Below are 20,566 nucleotides of genomic sequence, written 5' to 3' on the forward strand. Positions count from 1 at the left end.
GGAAACGGAACGTGAGTCACTGTCCTCTGAAGGGATGGAAACACAGCCGTGGGCGTGTGTGTGTGTGTGCGTGTACACGTGTGTGTCCGTGTTTGCTCGTAAGTGTGTGTGAATGAGAGCAATCAGGCACAGCTGTACCTGCCCTCGCTTGGCGGAGCACAGCATTTGCCTGCTTATAAAAGCAGAAGGTTTTGATATGGCAGAGAGGCAGTCATTTGGCTGATCTAATGGTGGCTCCCATAGGATCCATATCTGTGTGCAAACACCGAGCGAGGGAAGAGAATGGAGTCGACACCCATAAAAGCGGCTGAATATTTTATCCTTGCCATCCCCGCCCCCAACCGCCACACTCACATCACCAGCATGCCTCCAGCTGCAAATACTCCCCCTGTCTTCTCTTGCTCATTTATGCATACATGAACATACATGTTTTGTTTTTTTTTGATATTTTTTTTTTTGTGTGTGAACATGCTCCTTTAAAAAGCGCCATTCAAGTTCCTTTCAGAGCATCTTTGACTGGTCTGTTCCGTTTGAGTTACAGTTGAGATGTTTCCTTTTTTGTCAAGATGCATCTCTGCAGGTGAACCCAGATCTAAAGACGTCCTCACCCTGGGGATGTCTCCAGCATTCTCCTTTCTCATCCTTCAAACACAATCTCTCTCGTAGCCTTTTATCTGCCCCCCCCTCCTTCCACTGCGCTCTCCTCCACGCCCCTCTCCCTCCTGTGTGTAGTTCTGTTCCCTCCCAGCCAGCTCCTGTTGCAGCCTGAGCCCAGCTCGTTAGGGGAAACACTGGTGCATGGTCCTCCTCACCTTCCCTCTGCACTGCCTTTTAATTAGACAGCTGTTCGTATGTGTGCGTGTGTTTGCAGTGGAATACAATGAGGTGTGTGTAGTTTCTGGAGAGTGTTTTGAAGTGATTGCAATCACAGAGAATTGTTTGTTCCTCTGATGGTTAACTCAGATGGCTCTGTACTCTCAATACGCACTGCACAGGGCTTTTTATGAAGCACTGAAGTGACACTGGGTCTTGCTTATTAAATAGAAGATTAGTTGCTTTTTTTGCTTTACAGTATACCGATCAGGCATAATATTATAACCACTGACAGGAGAAGTAAATAACATTGACCGTCTTGTGACAATTCAATGTTCTGCTGGGAAACCTTTGGACCTGGCATTCATGTGGATGTTACTTAGACATGTACCACCCACCAAGACCAGACCGGGCACCCCCACCCCATAGCAATGAGACTCCTTGATGGCAGCAGCCATCCCCAGCAGGATGCAGCCTGACACAGGCACACACACAAAAACGCTTTAGGAACAACTCAAAAAAACATGAAGAACAGCACAAGGTGTTGACCTGGCCTCCAAATTCACTAGATCCCAAACTGATCAAGTATCTGCGGGATGATCCACAGAGGCCCCTCCCCTCAACCCATAGGACACAAAGGCCCCCACTAACAACATTCTGTTGCCAGACACCACAGGACACCCTCAGAAGGCCCATGTCCATTCTCTGATGAGTCACAGATGTTGTAGAGGCACAGAATTTTTTCCAAATTCATTGTGTTGCGTTTTAACCTTGGTAATTAGAGTATTATATAAAAAAATTGGAACATAACCTGCTATTAGCTCAATATCTGAATTGGTAGTGTTTGGTAAGGTTGTTCCCACCTTTGTGGTAATAGAATCAAACCAGCTCTCCATCCCCTCCTGCCAAGACAGAGTGACTCCTCATGTAATCCCATTAACAGGTCTTCACTGAAGTAGTGGATGCCTTGCCCTCCTGTAGCACACGCTGTTTGGACAAAGGGCAAACTCTGGGCTCTTTAACACCTTTCCCTTCCCAACATTTCCTATCTCTCTCCTGGCCACCCGCTCACTCATGTGCTATCTCTCACTTCTGTCCTTCCTTCTTATCCCTTCAGTTTCGGGCACTTATTAAGCTGTAAGTTTGTGATGCCTGTGTAGCTCAGATTTGTAAATCTGTGTCAGTGGAGAAGCGCAGCTCTAACCATATATAACCAGCAAATACGGCTAAAGATGCAGCAGGCAGGATACTTTTGGCTGATGGATCCTTGCTTGTGCATTTGCCTTAGTTTGTCTATTTTTGTTCACTCGGAAGGAGGTCCCACACTCGTGTCCTTGAGCATAGTAGTGGTACTCTCTTCTACAAGGCTAATCCAACAATTTAGATCTCCATGACAACCAGGCTTGTCCTATAAGCTCTGCCAGTCTGTGTGATGATAGCCTTGGTTGTTTGGAGTGCATCAGACCTCATAAGTCCAAAGTGAAATGAGGAGGATTTTCTAAGGCATAGTCACACAGCCCCAAGGCATGGCATAGCCACATCGCTCAACACAGCAGTGTAGAGGTGGGCAGCACACTGATGTTCTAGGGTAAGAAATAAAACACACAACAGGGGCTCAGAGTCGCAGAACTCACAAACCACCAAGCCCGGCCATCAAGAGCAGCCCTGCCGCATGACATAAGGGGCTAATTATGCTAAATATAACGCATTGCTACTAGCATGTGCTGTAAAAGCAGCCATTTCTCTAATGTGCTGCAGAATATAAACATACTTAGTAGCAGAGGCTGACGGGGGAGAATCGGGTAGGAATCCTTCAGCACTGTCCTTGTCAGAGGAGAGAAATGGAATAATGTTGTTGGAGCCAGGCATTTCTGATTAACATGTCATCTCATCCCTCCTCTTCTATCTCCATTCCCCTTTTCTCCTCTCTCCCAGGCTGGACTAGTTTACCTTTCATTAGTGGACCCTTGGTGTAAAATATGTTTGCTGATAAGAGCCAGCGGTTTATCAGCACTTTATAATGGACGGCGTTAGGATTAATCAAATCAGCACACATCCGGAGAAGGGTTGGACTCTGTAAACACAATCAGATCTGACTCTGCAGACGAATTTAGAAAAGTAGGTGGGAGAGAGTAAGAATGAGAGGGAGGGAAGATAAGTGCTGGAAAGAAATGGAATCAAATTAAAATGAAGTCAATTTGGCAGAAATTATGTATTCCATGGCGTTATTTCATATCCAGACAGAACGCTGGGCAGTCACAGTGAGCAGCGGTGGGGAATACTGCAGTCAGAAGTGAGAACGGAGCATATGGTTCTTGTGTCTGTCCCTGAGCCAAACACAGTGCATCCTCTGTAACTGAAAAGGCAGGCTCCTCATTATCTGCCTATCTTGGCTTCCATCTGAGGAGAAAATGCAACGTTGCAGTCTCACTTTAGAGGGACACTGATCACAAGAGCAACTCATCTCTACTGGAAAAAGATTGCCCCCCACCCTCCCCACCCCCATCTCACTTTCTCTCCCTTCTCTCCCACTGTGCTCTGTTCAAGACAGACAGGGATGAGGAATCCTCTCTATTTTCTGCTCAGAAAAGTGGAAGTTTGAGTCAGAGAGATGGAGCGAAGCTTCAAAAGGCACATGTAATTGAGCAGCTCTAGATAGGCTATCTGGGAACATGAAACAGCAACAGTTGTGACGGAGGGTAATTGCCTCCCTGGGCTTGTATAATGCCTTGTCGAGTCTTTAAACTTGAGCAAACTGCTGGAAATCCTTATGTCAGCAGGTAATTGGTTCCAGGCATCTGCAGCTATGTGAAATGAAGGAAAGATAGGTTGGTGGGGTGGATGTGTGCATTTAGAAAAAGAATGTATGATAGATTCAAAGAATAGTGATTGTCTTTTTACGCGTGCTCAACAGGGTCCAAATCTGTTGATTCTCGTCTCAACAGTGTGGTTTGCTTTTCATTTATTCTGAAGGCTCAGTGTTTCCATTTAGCGGTGCTGCTGCTCAGTAAAAATATCTCCCGCTCTCTGCAAGCACATTTCTTCAAAATACATCTTGATCTATTTATGAAATATTATGTAGATGTATGTACGTTGTGGATTTAAGGTGGCACTCATGCTTCTTCCACAGCCTAATGCAAATATTTGTTGCATGTTTTGTACAATGTGGCTATGAAAACTGCTTTCGTGAACATCTTACACCTGAAACTTCACTGATGTATTACCTCAGCCGACTTTTGACTTTACACTTTCGACTTTCACGCTCTGAGATGATCCAGGTCATTCACGTTGCTGCTGAGGCTCCAAGCTAGGCAGGCCCGGCAGTACTGTGGCCTCCACTGTCTGCCCTCTCCACTGGCCTGTGTCCAACCCCTTTCCTGACTGGAGGATGCAGAGTGGGACCTCAGGAAGGAGATGCTTTATTAGCTGCCCCTGCATGATTAATTGAACATCTGTTCACACAAAGACAGCTGACCCCAGATCCCAGCTGTTTATCCTCTGTATATACAGTTAATAAGCCAGCACTGAAGGTGTCACATAGGAGGTCAAGACTGCCCTTTGAGAAACTTCTCCATTTTGCGGCTGTACCTCTCATTGTACAGGTATAGCCAGTGCTCAGTTTTATTTCGACGGGTGGATAGCGCTTGTGAAAATGGAAGATTGAGCGGATGGCACTACACAGAATCTTGTCTGTGTTTTTAGACGCGCAGGTCTCCCCTGCAGTCAGTCAGTCGGCACCCCGCAGCTTTGGTGTGAAGCTAAAACCCCCTCTTCTCTCCTTCCTGATTAGGAGTGTCTTTGTTCCGTTGGTGGTGGCACGCCATGAAGTGTGATTGCAGTGGGCAAACTGACGGCTTTAAAGCAAGCCTGCTGCTGTGCTGATCTGCATCGCACTTTACCCCCCTCCTTGCTCAGCAAAGACAAAATCAAATCAGGTTTTGTTTGTTGTTTGGTCTCTGAGCACTAAGCCTCCTAAGAGACTTGGGAATTTAGATTTTCTTTCTCCCTTTTTTTTTCACCCATTTGATGTGCAGTACTTCTGGGTAAAGGGACATTTTACTGTGGGGGTGGACTCTGTGATGTAGAGGCAACAAAATGACTCACTGTTGATGAAATGTGTGTTTAATTAATGACACTATTTAGATTTGCTAGAGTTTTGTTACCTAGCTGTATTGCTTACTTGTTGTCTTGATCTCTATCTTTCTTCCTATAGGCAGCTTCAATGGCACTGAGCAGTTTGGGTCATGTATATACAGCCATAGGGGACTATCCAAACGCCCTGGCCAGCCACAAGCAGTGCGTCCTGCTGGCCAAGCAGTCCAAGGATCAGCTGTCCGAGGCCCGCGAGCTGGGAAACATGGGGGCCGTCTACATCGCCATGGGAGACTTTGAGAATGCTGTCCAGTGTCACGAGCAGCATCTAGGCATCGCCAAGGCCCTGGAAAATAAACGGGAAGAAGCCCGGGCCTATAGTAACCTGGGCAGCGCCTACCACTACCACCGCAACTTTGACAAGGCCATGTCCTACCACACTCACGTTCTGGAGCTTGCCCAGGAGCTGGAGGAGAAGTCGATCGAGATGAGAGCCTACGCGGGGCTGGGTCATGCTGCCCGCTGTATGCAGGACTTGGAAAGGGCCAAGCAGTACCATGAACAACAGCTGTCCATAGCTGAGGGTTTAAAGGACAGGGCTGCAGAGGGAAGGGCCTCCTCTAATTTGGGTATGTATGCAATATACTGAAAGGCGTATACAATAAGCTGGCCGTTAAGATATAATTATATTCTGGTAATATACGCTATGCTGAATAATGACGTAAAGCTATAATTATCCTTCTATTGTGTTTCTAATTTAAATCTTGATCTGTATTTAAATCCAAAATACAGTGTGTGTTAAAAACTCCAGTGGTTAGACACTTGCTTGATATAAAGTATTAGGTTAATATAATGTAAAATGAGTTGATTAGCAAGTGTTCACATTAATCTAAGATATGGCCGTGTTAACGAAAAGGCAGCTGCGTTGGAACTGGTTTGTTGCATCAGTTGCCAGTTAAGTGATGAAATCAATGAAGTAATGCGTGCATAAGACATTAAGCCCCTGCGCAGTGGTTTCTGATGCCGAAAGAGGATTGTACAAGTGGAAAGTTGTTATAGCAACAGTCATATTATCTTCTGTCTCGACCACCTAGGCTGTGTAATGACGGCGCCGCTTCGGAGCTGCAAGGATTTGTTAATTAATCGATTATATGATAAACAGAAAACTAATTGGCTTCTCTTTGTCATATCTGATGTTGAATTGAATATTACTTTGCCTAATGATTTGATTACATTGTCTTGGACACCTTGTCTTCTGACATTTTATCAGCCAAACTATTAATCATAAGATTAGTTAGCGAATACATTTTACCTGTATTTACACTTTATTCGCAATTGGCCCGTGAGTGACCATACAGGGTGCAAAGGGTGACTGGAGTTCAAAAATGAAGCCAGAATATGTCATCTGTATTTTCATTTTTCCTGGATCCCTCTGTTTTTAAACAGCTGAGATTTGTGAATTAACATTGTCTGTGCTGATGAGCATTGGGGCCGGCCGTCAGCGACACACAGCTTAGTTTGGTACTAGTGTTCTTTTCACAGTGGGATAAGTGGGATCCCTCACTGTGGGTATTTAGATGGAAGTCCACTTAAAGCATGTTCATTGTCCATTAGTGCATGTGCAATATGTGGCCGTGTGAAAGTCGGCTTAATAATAAATTGTCTTAGAACATCCTAAGGAATATGGATGCACGTTATAATTGGATAGTAGGTTGTGTTGTTTGCTGCATCAAGGGAGTTTAAATGTAAAATTCAGCTTCTTTGGTTGTGGGATCTCGCTGAAATGAGACAGAACACGGGAGATGACTGATGATACTGAATTTCACCGTTCAGTAACAGCTTCTGTGTGTTTTCTCACACTGATTATATTACAAATGTAAAATGTAACTTGTTATTGTTTGAGGAGACAGCATGAGAGTCTCAATTTCCTTCTTGTGCTTTGGTTGTGCTGCTGCTTACTTTCCTTTGTCTTCATTTAAACACGCAGTTTACTTGTTGTTGCTTGCAGTGACATTTATAGCTGGCCGTGTGCTTTTGCTGCATTTAAGCAGGGGCAATTGGCATCTAATATACTGATGATATACTGTATCAGTAATAGTTCTATAGCACTAGCACTGTTTAATGTAGAGTTGTTTGTATATGCTGTATTCAAGGGTAACATTAGGGTCTATAGTGGATACTGTTCAGTAGATTATGTCAGCATAAGGCAGTGGAGGGTTCCTGCATAGAGACCAGGGAAGATATTAGAGTCAACACTACTTTGTGATCCCAGGACGCTCTGCGGTGATGGAAAGCCAACATATAACACCCTGTCAGAATATAAATAAACCCTATAAAAATGTATACTTTTTTTAATAGAAATTCAGCTGCCATTAATCTGCTCTGCTAGACTGCATGGGGCCCCTTCAAGTGAAACGTGGCTTGCAGATAAATAAATGGGAGATGGTAGAAAATGAAATGTATGATAAAGTCTTTTGATTGAGTCTTAAAACGTAATTAATGTCCCCTTTTCAATCCAGCGTGTTACAGCTAAATCCCGCTGAAACGAAGTGATTAGCAAGCAATGAAAGGAACCGTAGGGATAAAGGTGTCCCACTGGATTTTCAGTACCCCACGAGGTATATGATATGGGCAGTTCTTCTGTATTTAGTCCAGCAATTACAACCTCTGCTGAATGACTTACGACAGCCATCAAGATGGCCATAAACCTGACTGTAATGGACAACTAAGAGGCATGATAGTTCCTTCCAGATGAGTTATTCTTTAACCTAATGTGCAAAATTGTGCAAGCAGAGAGCAGGGTTAATCAGCCAAACATAAATTGAAGACGTCCTTTGACCGGCCTAATGTGCCGCACATTCGGGGCGTAGCTCTTAGCTACAACACACACCTGATTTTAAAAGTGAGTTGGTAACCGGTTGTCGTAAATTAGGGCCTCCAGTGTGAACATTTTATGATGCTACATTACATGAGGGCTTTATTACGAGTGGGCGCTTGTATGGCAGGCGGCAAATTTATCCCTATCTGCAGCATGATTGCCATTATGACAGCAAGAGCACATTTTTTCTTTTTTTTTTATTATTATTATTAGCTGCAACATTATAATTCCTCCAGTTCATGACAGAGTAATGATAGTGTAGCCGGTGTAGCATCAAAGACCTCCAGCTGGTGACAGAGCACAAGCTAAATGAGTGGGTGGCAGCGATGAAGCCTGTTGCTCCGTAGAGGCGGCTTTGACAAGCTGGACCATCATGTGGCTACAGAAACACTTGACACCCAGGGGAGCTTGTTGCCCATCTCGGTGCTGGCTGATCTGTTAGTACTTCTTGTCTATTTTCTCTTCACTCTCTTCACTTTTCTCTCTCTCTCTCACTCTCCCCCCTCACCCCTACTGATTGTAATCTGCAGCTGTCAAGCTCGCAGTAATTGAAACTGACTTGATGAATCGCTTAATTACCTTTAATAGCTGATTCAAGAGGAGCTGAATAATGAAGATAACAGAGAATGAAGTGGAGGTTGTGAAGCATCAGTCTGTAATTGTCCCATTGTTGTTGTTTCTGTTTGCGGCAGTGGGGCGTACATTGTTTTTTTTGTTTTTTTTCCCCTCATCTTCGCCCGCAAGCCCGCTTAGCGCAAGAAGATATGAGCTAAAACTAACAGGATGTTGTTTCAGACTTCAAAAAAAAAAAATCCGCCTTAACGCTTCGCACGGAGAAGGAACGGATGATCGAGAGAAGATTAACGAGCAACGATAAAGGCGAAAAAACACTGAGAGGGAGACGGGAAGGAGAAGTTGCAGAAAAGGGAATGAGCAAACTTTTATTATGCCCCTTCAGCCTGTCGTTAATGTTGCGTGTAGCGTGGGTGGAGCAGCGGCTGACATGGCTCTGAGGTACAGTTGTATAGAGATTGCCATGCTTTAATATCTAACCATGATGCCCAGCGGTACCAGCAAGCCCTGGCTCAGCACACTCTGACCTATAAAGGATATGAAAATGTTGCTTTCCAGCCCCATTTATTATTCATTAATTGGCTAACTTACCCCCAAGTCAGCAATATTTAATATCTGTGAGAGGGCTGAAGCGTTGGGCTCCCATGTAGTTGACATTTCTGGTGTTCATGAAACAGAATCTAAATTGTATTACGTCCCCTTCACTTCAAAGAGACTTTAAATAAGTTTGTTTGGAAGTGTTTTTTGTTTTAGCCTGGCCCTCTGTGCACTTGCTTTTCTTGATTCACACCTCCTCATCTGACCATGTGTCTAAAGGAGGTCACTGGAAATGTGGACTCCATCAGTTGGAGGGGCCGGAGGTAAAAATCCTAATTAGGCAATTTTTTATTTTTTTTCCCTGATCCTTTTATCCAGGATCCCTGGGGAGGGCTCTCTGCTGATGTTCACAAAAACAAAAGCAGCAGAAAGAGGGAAAAAACGGAGGGAAGAGTTCACTAAACAATAGGGAATCAGACGGTGTGCACTGCGATGCTCTGTGCTGTTGTCACTGATATTTAAGAGACAGGGCATAAATTCTATATTGAGGTCGCCTCAGACTTGCGTGTTCCCTCTTTTCTCACTGTGGCGCTTTCCATTTGCCATCGTCGTGTGAGAGCGAGCGCTCAAATCTGCATTTGAGGAAATCCAATGCGGAAGGCTGTTGTTTCCAGACATCTGATATCCAGGTTTAGAAACATGTCTGGTGATAACTCTGTTAGTGGACATGATTTGTATTTGAATGGTGGAATTATGGAAGGAATTATACTGATATATCCTTTTGAGCGAGTGGCAGTAATATAATTATCAGAACAGATAGATATACTTCCGCTGCATCATCATCATCATCATCATCATCTTCGCTGTGACATTCTTGTTGCGTGGACATAAATCTGGTACTTCTGTTTTTAGACTGCACACAGCTGGAGCTAACTACAGACAGGGACCAGACTTGCCTGCAGCAGCGAAGCATGGAGATTATTCAGTTTTGTAGCTAAGCCTTTGGAAACACCAGTGACTCTAGATATATTATTAGTCTGACCAGGAAAGGGAGCGGGAGAGGGCTGAATTTACAGAGGAATTTATTGAGTCTAATTGCTCAGACAGCACGAATGAGAGCGCACTGTAAGGGGAGAGAAACGGGAAAAGAGCCAAACAAATACACACAGAGTGCATTTATCCGAGATCGGTGACATCTCCAGCTCTCCATTAATGACCAGGTAAATGCCTTGAGTAAATATTAGCAAGCCTGAAAAACGAGAGGGGGGGCAAATGGAACAGAGGCTGGACAAGAGGTGGATGGTGGATTTATTAGGAGGCCAGTCTTAAGTTGTTCTCTTGGAGAGATCTTTGCTAGCTAGTGGATCTTTCTAGACTGGCCCCAAATTTCTGTTTGATGGAAAAGCAGCAGACGTTCCCTGCCTCCCCCTTGCATGGCCCCTTTAATCTCATGACTGAGGACTGAGCCAGAAACTGGACTCTGCGAAACACACTCTCTTAGTCCTTGTCCTTACACTTAAAAAGCGTGGCTCGCCAAATGCAGTTATTTTTCTACTCTCTGCAGAGCTATTAAAGGAAACAAAAGAGCTGTAGCATTCTTCAGCGTTAAGCAACTGTGCCCTTTTTCCAGCACATCTGCAAATTCAGCAGGAAATGCGATCCTAAACAGACAGGAGATTGTGCAGTGCAAAAAGTTGAGACTGAACGTTGTTGTTTAAGTGGCGGGAAGAATCTGTTGTCATGCATGTGGACAGTAAAGAGTGAGTTGGTTGAGAAAGCTGGAGGATGGGTGAGGGCGGATAGGAGTGGAGAGGAAAGCAGAGTCTGCAAAAGGACGAGTATAGCAGTGTGTGCGTGGTGTTGTTGGCAGACCACCCACTGAGCATGCATCCGTCTATCCATACCCTGTCGTTTTTTATCTTCCTCCTTCCTATCTCTCTGTCAGACTGTAGGAGATGTCTGTGTCTGCAAGTGAGGATTTGGTTGCCTAAGCCCAGACTCCCCCGGCTCCACCCCTTCCTGCAGACCCCAGGAGGATCTAATGTCTGCCTCAGCTCACTGCTTCCCCCATCAGATCATGATATGTGCAGTGCTATAATGTAATATCATGCAGCTCTGTTAAGACATTTCCATTCCATCCATTTCATTTCCATGAAGAAATAATTTAAAGTGTATCTTTATCTTCTCTATTCTGCTCTAGTCATCCACATAGTATCTTTTCACATGCGCTCTGTCCAGAATAATGCTTGTCAAGTGCATCTCACTTGCCATTTCTAATTGTATTGCACTCTGTGAGGAGAGAGAACTGAATTATTTTTTCAAATAATTATTAAATAATAAACAGAGCCAGTGTGTCTGGCTATTAAGGAGAAAATATTCTACCCTTCTTTACCATCTTAAGTGATTCTCTTCAAATTGATTTAAAAAAAAAAAAAAAACACTGTATCGTGTGATTGATAAAGTCTGGATTTGCGAGTCACACACACTGCATCCATTACACTCGTTTCTTTCAGAGATCAGAAAGTGTTTTCAGAGCTACTAAACTATTTATGCTAATTGTGTTAGGAGAAAATGTTTCATGAAGACAGTCCAACTTCATTGGGATTTCCTTCAAAGTCTCTCCTCCCTGTTTTGATTTTTTTACCAGTCTCCTTGAGTTGAAACTCAAATAAGCATCCGAATTTCTGTATCCTGCTCTGTTTTTTTACTTCCCAGACTTGAATGCAAATTATATCGCTGACCCCATTCTTAAATATATAAATGAGGAACACATCCAAGTCATTATTTTGGGCTCACATGGGTCATCTCTCCTCTATTCCTGGTATCGGCCCAGCCCAGCGACACCATCGCTGGTAAAATCCTCTTAGCTAACTGGAGGCAGCGGCAGTCCGGACCTATCCTGGCTCCTGGAAGAATGACACAGTGATTTACTCAGAACACGACACCATCCCTCAAAGTCATCACTGCGGTGCATCCCTCTATGTACAGTCGGCTGTGTAATGGAAAGTGACAACACATTGCCATGCTTTTAATGTCTTTGGTCATGGGGGGATGGATAGGGCTCTGTATAAAGTATTTGAATTATGTGCTGGGTGCTTTATCCTGTTTTTTCACTGTCTTTATCTCAAGCTGTGGGTAAAAGACAAATAATTGAGCCATATTGTTTGATGCATTTTAGACAAGTGAATCCTTGTACAAGAAAGCCAGTGGTTAAATTGCATCCCAAGACAGATACCATGCTGAGGCAATTTTCTTGGACAGCATGTCTCAGTGTCCATATCAGCTAGACCCGTCTTACTAATTTTTCCGTCGTACAAACAGCCCAGTCCCTTTTTACCATCATTTTTCGGTAAGGTCTTATTTGCTGTTCTGCTGGATACTATTCCCAGACGGATCCATAATCCTCTTACCATATGGGGGGTGCACAGAAAATGTTTTCTTGCTTCAAGTGTGGCTCCAGGCATAGCCTTAGGCTGATGGCAATTTTGGCTGCAGCTTCCAAACCGACCTCAAACCTGGCCATAGTCCCCCAGCCTCACTCCAGCATTCCTCCTTTACCCCTGTGTCCATCCCCAGGCCCCAGATCCATTTTTAGCCTGCAGCATGGAACATGTTTGCTGGTAATACATCAGTAGGCATTATATCCTCACTAAGATCAGTCTCCGCTGGGAAAGGCATAACCTTGGGAGTGACTTTGTGGCGAGAACTGTCACTGCTCTTCCAACTAGCCTGCTATGAATCTTAACGCGCCTCCTCTCTTAGAAAAGACTTGTAGGGAAGGCAAAGCTGAGGGGTTTGTAGAAGGTGATGGAAATGTCTGTGCCGGTGGAATCCTCACACCTGAATAGCCGCACGTTTACTGTATTTGTACTGTACCTACAGTAGACGACGCCAAAGACATGGATGAACTCATTGTGAGAGTCTCCCTTTATCATTTGGCTGCGCTGCTTCCATCTGCGTTATTCTCAGTGATATGCCTAGCATACCAATTCCCTGGGATAGCGACCCTGATGATTACAGGGTCAGTTCAGGTTGTACCACTTTAACCCGAGAACACAAGCAAGCAAACAAACAGCAAATCAGGTCTGACCTGTCAGTATGTCCCTGCTACACGTAGAGTCATGCTCTGAATTAAGTAGGCAGGGGCGCTTTGATTTCTGAACTATTTGCTGAAAAGATTGGCAGATCCATTTCCTGGACGCCCTATTTAGGCAGGTTTAGGTTTTAATTTCACCCATATGGATAATTTTCCAAAAGCATGTATCTATAAATACACTGTCCATAGCTGGTAATGGGTCCAGTGGCTCACACTTCAGCAGCGCCAAAGCTTTTCCCGTCATCACTGGCTTACTGTGCAGCTTTTTAATTTGAAATGCACATCCACATCTACGGTGTGTCTTCGTCAGGACTTTGTTTGAGTCATCTGTTTAATTTCACTCCCGACTGTTTATGTAGCCTGTGTTCAGGCCCATAATATGGCAGGTTTCGGATGAAATAAATGGGAAAACACACGGCGGTAACTAATCCCGGCGGCACCATCACAGACCCACCGCAAGCCACAGAGGCCCTCTACATCCCTGGTCCCCACCCACTCTGGCTCCAGAGCCGTTTCCATCCCTCGTGTCCCATCAGTGGCCCATTAGTCTCCATGCTGACGCAGCAAAGCAGTGATGGTCAGGCTGTTTGGTTAATAAAGGGTGAGCTGCTTAAGTACTTCTGTATCCAGTCCGCAGCCACCCTCAATATCTTCTTACTCAACAATATTATCAGTGCAATTATTATCATTGAAAGCTGGATGACTGTGAAAGAGGAGACTGAGATTAGCAGTGAGTCTTAGAGGGAAGGAGAGATACGGTGGATATGCTGTGATGTCTCTTTACTCTTGTGTATTTGTCAGTGTGCATGAGCATAAAAGTGTGGGTGCAGTTTGTTTGGATGTTGTGTGTATGTATGTGTGTGTACCAGATGGCTGCCTGGCTGTGGGGTAAAGCTATTATTTTTCAGGGGATGGTATTTTATCAGAGATAATACGCTCAATGCACTGGGTTCTCCATTATTTATTGTTTCTCCACACTTATCTCATTTTTTCTAAAGTTGTTTGCTGAGCTTTTCATCCACTATTCACACTCTCTCCCACTTTTACTCCTCCTGCCTTTCCTTCTCTCAAAGCTATTTCTAACCTTGTGGCAAAGTTGTTGATTTTGGTAAAATCCCTGTAAGACACAATCATCAAAGACGGCTTAAACAATCAAAAGATTCTATTTTGGCATTGTAATAACTCGGTTTGATTGCACTACATTTTAATGACCATAATTCAGTGGGAGAATGTGTTGAGTAAGCAGAGAACAGATGGCTTGGAGAGCGTATTTTAGCAACCAAATGACTTGTTTTGTACACGAAGAGCTGACGAGGCACTTGAATTTTACTCAATTACAATTTTTCCCCTGAATGGGTCTTTAACTTCATCCTATTACTCTCTCTCCTCTCTCCACAGGCATCATCCACCAGATGAAGGGGGACTATGAGACTGCACTGAAACTCCACAAAACACACCTAGCCATCGCTCAAGAGCTGAATGACTATGCCGCTCAGGGCCGGGCTTATGGTAACATGGGTAATGCCTACAATGCCCTGGGAGCCTTCGACCAGGCTGTTCGCTACCACCGCCAGGAGCTGCAGATCTCCATGGAGGTCAATGACCGAGCCTCGCAGGCTTCCACCCATGGCAACCTGGCTGTGGCTTACCAAGCTCTGGGTGCCCATGACCGTGCTCTGCAGCACTACCAGAACCACCTCAATATAGCTCGTGAGCTCAGAGATGTTCAGAGTGAGGCGCGGGCACTGGGCAACCTGGGCAACTTCCACTGCTCTCGAGGAGAGTTTCCTCAGGCTGTGCCCTACTATGAGCAGTACCTCCGGCTATCTCCTGACCTCCAAGACATGGAGAGTGAAGGGAAAGTTTGTCACAATCTGGGTTACGCCCACTACTGCTTGGGCAACTACCAGGATGCTGTCAAATACTATGAGCAGGACCTAGCTCTGGCCAAGGACCTTCATGACAAACTGAGTCAGGCCAAGGCATACTGTAACCTTGGTTTGGCTTTTAAAGCTCTAGGAGACTTCACTAAAGCAGAGGAGTGTCAGAAATACTTGCTGTCTCTGGCCCAGTCCCTGAACAATGCACAGGCTCGCTTCAGGGCTCTAGGAAACCTGGGAGACATATTTGTCTGTAAAAAGGACGTGGCTGGAGCCATTCAGTTTTATGAGCAGCAGCTGGCCTTGGCTCATCAGGTGTGGCCATACATAATAAATGTATATTCTAGAGCAATTCATAATACATGTAGTATCTCTTACTTTGAAAATAATTTCGATTTACTTGCATGCGTCATGCTGATATGGTGAAAATTTTTCCTGTTTCAGGTTAAGGAGCGTAGGATGGAGGCCTGTGCATATGCCGCCCTCGGGGCCACCTACAGACTTGTGCAGAAATACGACAAAGCCCTGGGCTACCACACCCAGGAGCTAGAGGTGTACCAAGAGCTCGGTGATGTGCCGGGAGAGTGCAAAGCCCATGGTCACCTGGCAGCTGTCTATATGGCCCTTGGGAAGTACGCAATGGCCTTCAAGAGCTATGAAGAACAGTTGGAGCTCGGACGGAGGCTGAAGGATCCTGTCGTGGAGGCTCAGGTGTATGGAAACATGGGCATCACTAAAATGAATGTAGGGGTGATGGAGGAAGCTATTGGCTACCTGGAGCAGCAGCTGGCCACTTTACAGCAGCTAAGTGGCAACGAAGCAGTAATGGACCGGGGCAGGGCCTACGGAAATTTGGGAGACTGTTATGAGGCTCTCGGAGACTTTGAGGAAGCCATCAAGTACTATGACCAGTATCTGTCAGTGGCCCAGAGCCTCAACCGCATGCAGGACCAGGAGAAAGCGTATAGAGGCTTAGGCAACGGACATAGGTGAGTCTGGAATTCACTTTCAAATCCATTATTTCCTATTCCTGGAAATATTAGGTATCCTCTCACTGCTGCTTCAGCAGATAATTTCATTTTGGTCTTTACTAATAATCATGGTATTTTGCATATCGTTCGTCTTCTTATGCTCACTATCAAGAACCAACATAGTTTAGAGACAGCTTGCTGGGTAGCAGTGCTTGGATGTGAGTTTGGTGCTAGCTGTCTCAGCAGCAGCCTCGTGGCCCCAGCCTTATCTGTATGCAAAGTGGCTTTGTCACACAGATGTCTGAAGCTGAGGGACACACAGTTATTTCGAGACAGCCTTACATCTTGTGTTTCCTCTCCTCAAAGAGCTGAGAGCAACCTGGGAGACTGCACTGTAAAATAAAACATGAAATGCTTGCTGAAATCCTCATTTCAGAGATGATATTCTTCTTATTGTGCGTCATCAGCATAGCACCACAGCAATCACACGCAGCAGTATTAGCCATGCATGAGTTCCGAAGGGAATAATAGACATCACACACAACCCCTTCTCATCTCCCAGTAGCTCTTATTCAAGCAAATACATTATCACACAACATTAATTAAAGCTGAGGGCTTTTTTTCTTTCAATGCTCCATTTGAATCAGCATCCAGCGATTGTTGGTGTGACTGAGGATGGGAATAAAGTCTGTTTGAAGGTTGTGAAGGCGAATAAAATGTTCATATGGGATTATTGCCACTCAAAACATAAGAGGATGGAAGCAGGGCTCTTTTGACAGATCACCCATCCTGTATTAGAGTATGTTAAATAGTCTTACCCTTCTTTGATTTAAATTTCATAAATATAAACAAGTAAATCTATGTATGTTTCGCTGATGCCAAAAATGAAATTGTCTGTTGCTTTGCAAATGAAAGTCTTCCAGCAATGTTCACTGCTTCTTGCTTTTACATACATGGGATAAATGTGTGTATATAAATAAAGAATAGATTTTTCCCTTAGATTTGAGATGAGCAATGTTAGATGTAAGATAATAGAATAAATGTATTCATTTTGCGTGTTTGGGTTTAAAATATATCTCAGTATTGGTTAACTTTTAACTGAAAATGCCACTTACATATGCTGTGTTGTTATCTGAGATATCTCCCTCCTAATCTGGTTCACTGTAATGCTCATTGGCTTCCTGTCTTCATCTGCAGGGCCATGGGAAACCTACAGCAGTCGCTGGTGTGTTTTGAGAAGCGGCTAGTTGTGGCTCATGAGCTAGGGGAGTGCGGGGGCAAGGCTCAGGCTTACGGTGAGCTGGGTGCACTCCACAGCCAGCTGGGTAATTACGAGCAGGCCATCTCCTGTCTGGAGCGTCAACTGGCCATTGCCCGCGACACCCAGGACAGGCTACTGGAGGGCGACGCCAGCTGCGGTTTGGGTGCGGTATATCAAGCTATGGGAGAGTATGAGACAGCCCTGCGATGCCACCAAAGTGACCTGGAGATAGCAGAGGAAGCGGGCAGCACCACACGTCAAGCCCGCGCCTATGGCAACTTGGGCCTTACCTACGAGTCGCTAGGAAACTACGAGCGTGCGGTCGTGTTCCAAGAACAGCACCTAAGTGTGGCAGCTCAGACTAATGACTTGGCTGCCAAGACACTGGCCTATGGCAGCTTGGGAAGAACACACCACGCATTGCAAAACTACTCACAAGCTGTCATGTACCTGCAGGAAGGTGAGTGAGTCGGGGGAACAGGGGAGAGGGTTGCCTTTGTTGCCCGAGCTGATAGGCTTAGAGTTTGTGCATTCATGAATGTGAAATTCAGAGCCTATTTGTTGCTAAGCCTTTGCCACCTTTTCATTAGGCTGTATTCATGTGGGTGTGTGTTTCTGCTTTTGTACTTATGCGTTATAAGTGCACAGGGGGATTTTGTGTGCGCATTATGCATCTGTGTTGTCTTTTGAGCCGTATAGGTATACCAGCATTTGTGTTTATGTCTCTGCAACCCTATCAGAATGCATGCCAAGGCATTTTTCCTGTTTACTGTTTTTCACACCTCTGTATCTACTTTCTCAGTGGGTACTAGTGCACGAGCTGCCAAAGAATCTTTTCATACAATAGCTGTCAGACTCCTGCTTCTCATGCTTCATTGTCCCCTACAGATTATGTTGAAATAAAAACCTGCAGCTTGGCCTCTCAAAAATTCATTATTTAAGTGACGGTGCTGTTTGTCACTGAGCCTGTGATAAGTGGAAGCATTCATGGATGTGAGCTGAATGTCCACACTACATGCCTTGCATATTGACCGACTCAGGCATGCTCAGGCACACCCACCGTGTTACGACCCCAAGAAAATTGGTGCCGGTGTAAGAGGACATTTGTATATTTCACACTGCAGGGCGCGAATGCAAGGGAGCAGGATTAAATCTCCTCTTTCTCTCCTCAGTCCGCAGTTTTAGAGTAAGCTGGGTCTACGGTGACCCATACACCCTCTGCAGGCCTGCTTGTTGAGCTTTAATGGAAACAAAGGCGACAGGCCATTCTGTCTCCACCCTGTCCTCCCGTTGTCCCCTGCACTGTCCTTGTATCGTTCCTTGGTCTGGCTGGGAAAAAGAACAGTGCCTTCACTATCCTTGACAGCCAATTATTTCTGGCCAGCCTACCCAAACCGAAAAGTTGGCATGGTTTTTTCTTTACAGTTTCTCTGTTGTTTTTTTTTTTTTTTTTTTAATTCTTCATGCTGCACTGCTTGGTCTTGTTTTTGTTTCCCAGAAAAGATTAATTGGAAGGAGAGAAAGAAAGGCAGCTCCAAACAAGTGCAGATACTGTTGACAACATGTGACCTCCAAATCACTGTGCATGGATTTAAATATGTGTGTGTGGTTATTCTGTGCTGCACAGTAATATAAAATGATAAGCCTACAGTGGAAGAGATGATGAAACCAACTCAGCGCTGGTGGCCGGACATAGTTTCTGTAATTTCACAAGTTCACCTTGCTCACCCAAGTTATTTCTCCTATCATGCTACATTATACAACGCTGCACGGCACTTTCGCAATCTTAAACAAAAGAGTCATTTCACACCGAGATGCTCTTTTCAACGATTAACACAATCAATAGTGTCATTAAATCAATGAAGTCATTGTAGCGACTAATGGAGGTATTACAGTTTCTCCATGCTTGGTTTATGGAATACCTAATGGAACTAACTGATGGAATAACCTACATAGGTAGCTTTTGTTAGAAATAAACAAGACGCTTATGTCAAGTTAACCACGATTTAATAGCTGACATAATGATTTATGCTGTATGTAAATGCATATGTAAATAAATACGAAGTCTGCATTCATTCATGGAGAAAATCCAGAAAGTGCCGGTTTGTTTATGCAGCGACAAATCATACGGAGAGGCAATTTGGAATGTGTTTTAAAGGGAAAAGCCAAGAAAAGCATTAAGATGAGGATAAAAATATGAAATAGAGTAAATAAAAAGGTGGTAATTCAACTGTTTGATCACTTTTAAAGGATGCAGTTTGGGGTGCTGTTAAACTGGACTGAATTTAACCCAAAAAAAAAGGTGTTTCTGACTTAAATGTGGTTGTCAAAATAATAGAAACACATGCCGGTACCATTCAATATTAGGCTACAGTGAACCACAACCTGCAAAATGAAGACAGCTGAATTGACAGCTCGCTCAGTTATTTGAATGCTAAATGCCATAACCTTCATGAAACTGTCGTTTAGTGCAGGGCCGTTATGTTAGAGTGAATTTGTTGTCACTTGTGTACCAACTTAAATATGTACAGGTACGTGTAATGGTTCGTATGTTTAGCTTAGACAGAAATGTATGAAAGTGTGCACATATATTTTTAATTGTTGTTTGTAAGAAGCAAACCTCTAAAGCCGATCTTGAATTCAGACGAACAAGGCAAGCTTGGCACACAATGTGCTTTTGCGTCGTGTGATTTTATGCAGTGATTTAAATTCTTTGCATGCAGAGGTTGCAGCAGAACTGACTCAGGAATTCTAATAAAACATATTCACGTTGTTAGGCCTTTGGAGAGCTTGTCAGGAGGATTATAAAAGTAATTGCAGTCTGAGTATATGTACGCAATCTCCGTGTGAAAAGTTATCACCACATGTTTTCAGTAATATTTATAATACCATAAATGTTAAGTTAATTAAATTAAAGTGGCAGTAGAGGCTGGGTTGATGGCATAGGGAGCAGCATGTCTGTTTATTTCTCTACACAGGCTTCACATACAGTATAATTATTAGATTAGATGTGGATATGTATATCTATATGTATTTATTGACTAACCTTTGAAAAAAAACTAAAAAATGAAAACAAAGCTTTTCATTATCTGATAAATTATTAAACACGAATGCCAATATCTAAGTTTCAGCTTAATGCAAATCCCAATCCTGTTTCTGTTTACACAATGGGAATTTAAAAAGGGTTGGTGTGTTTCTTCAGTTGTATGCAGTCGATACTTTTCATCATTAGTGTTTTCATTAGATGGCAAAGGTCTGAGGGATGTGTTTGTGCGTACAGAGTAGCTAGATTTGGTTGTCATCATAGCAGGGGGAAAGCGGCGCATTTGTGCAGTGAAAATGTAATCAGCTCTTTTGTGTTTTATGACACAATGAGTCAGGGTTTATGCTCTGTACGAACTGCATGTGGGATGTTGGATCGCCTCAGAGACTCCCCCGCATAATTCTGCAGCGTGTGATAGGGAA

At 44.1% G+C, this 20,566-nt stretch overlaps 1 protein-coding gene across 2 annotated transcripts in view; it reads left to right on the plus strand.

Annotated features, from left to right (window-relative positions):
* The window catches only part of LOC311492576 (tetratricopeptide repeat protein 28-like), a 165,542-nt gene that overhangs the window by 125,095 nt on the left and 19,881 nt on the right, over positions 1-20,566 (plus strand). For both annotated transcript variants that reach the window (XM_084550883.1, XM_084550884.1), the window contains 4 exons: positions 5,027-5,534; positions 14,388-15,184; positions 15,314-15,858; positions 17,038-17,561. In XM_084550883.1, the coding sequence (XP_084407009.1) occupies positions 5,027-5,534; positions 14,388-15,184; positions 15,314-15,858; positions 17,038-17,561 (2,374 nt within the window). The remainder of the gene's footprint in view (positions 1-5,026; positions 5,535-14,387; positions 15,185-15,313; positions 15,859-17,037; positions 17,562-20,566) is intronic.

Source organism: Chelon labrosus (assembly GCF_963514085.1).
Source record: "Chelon labrosus genome assembly, chromosome: 9".
In the NCBI taxonomy this organism is placed as follows: Eukaryota; Metazoa; Chordata; class Actinopteri; order Mugiliformes; family Mugilidae; genus Chelon; species Chelon labrosus.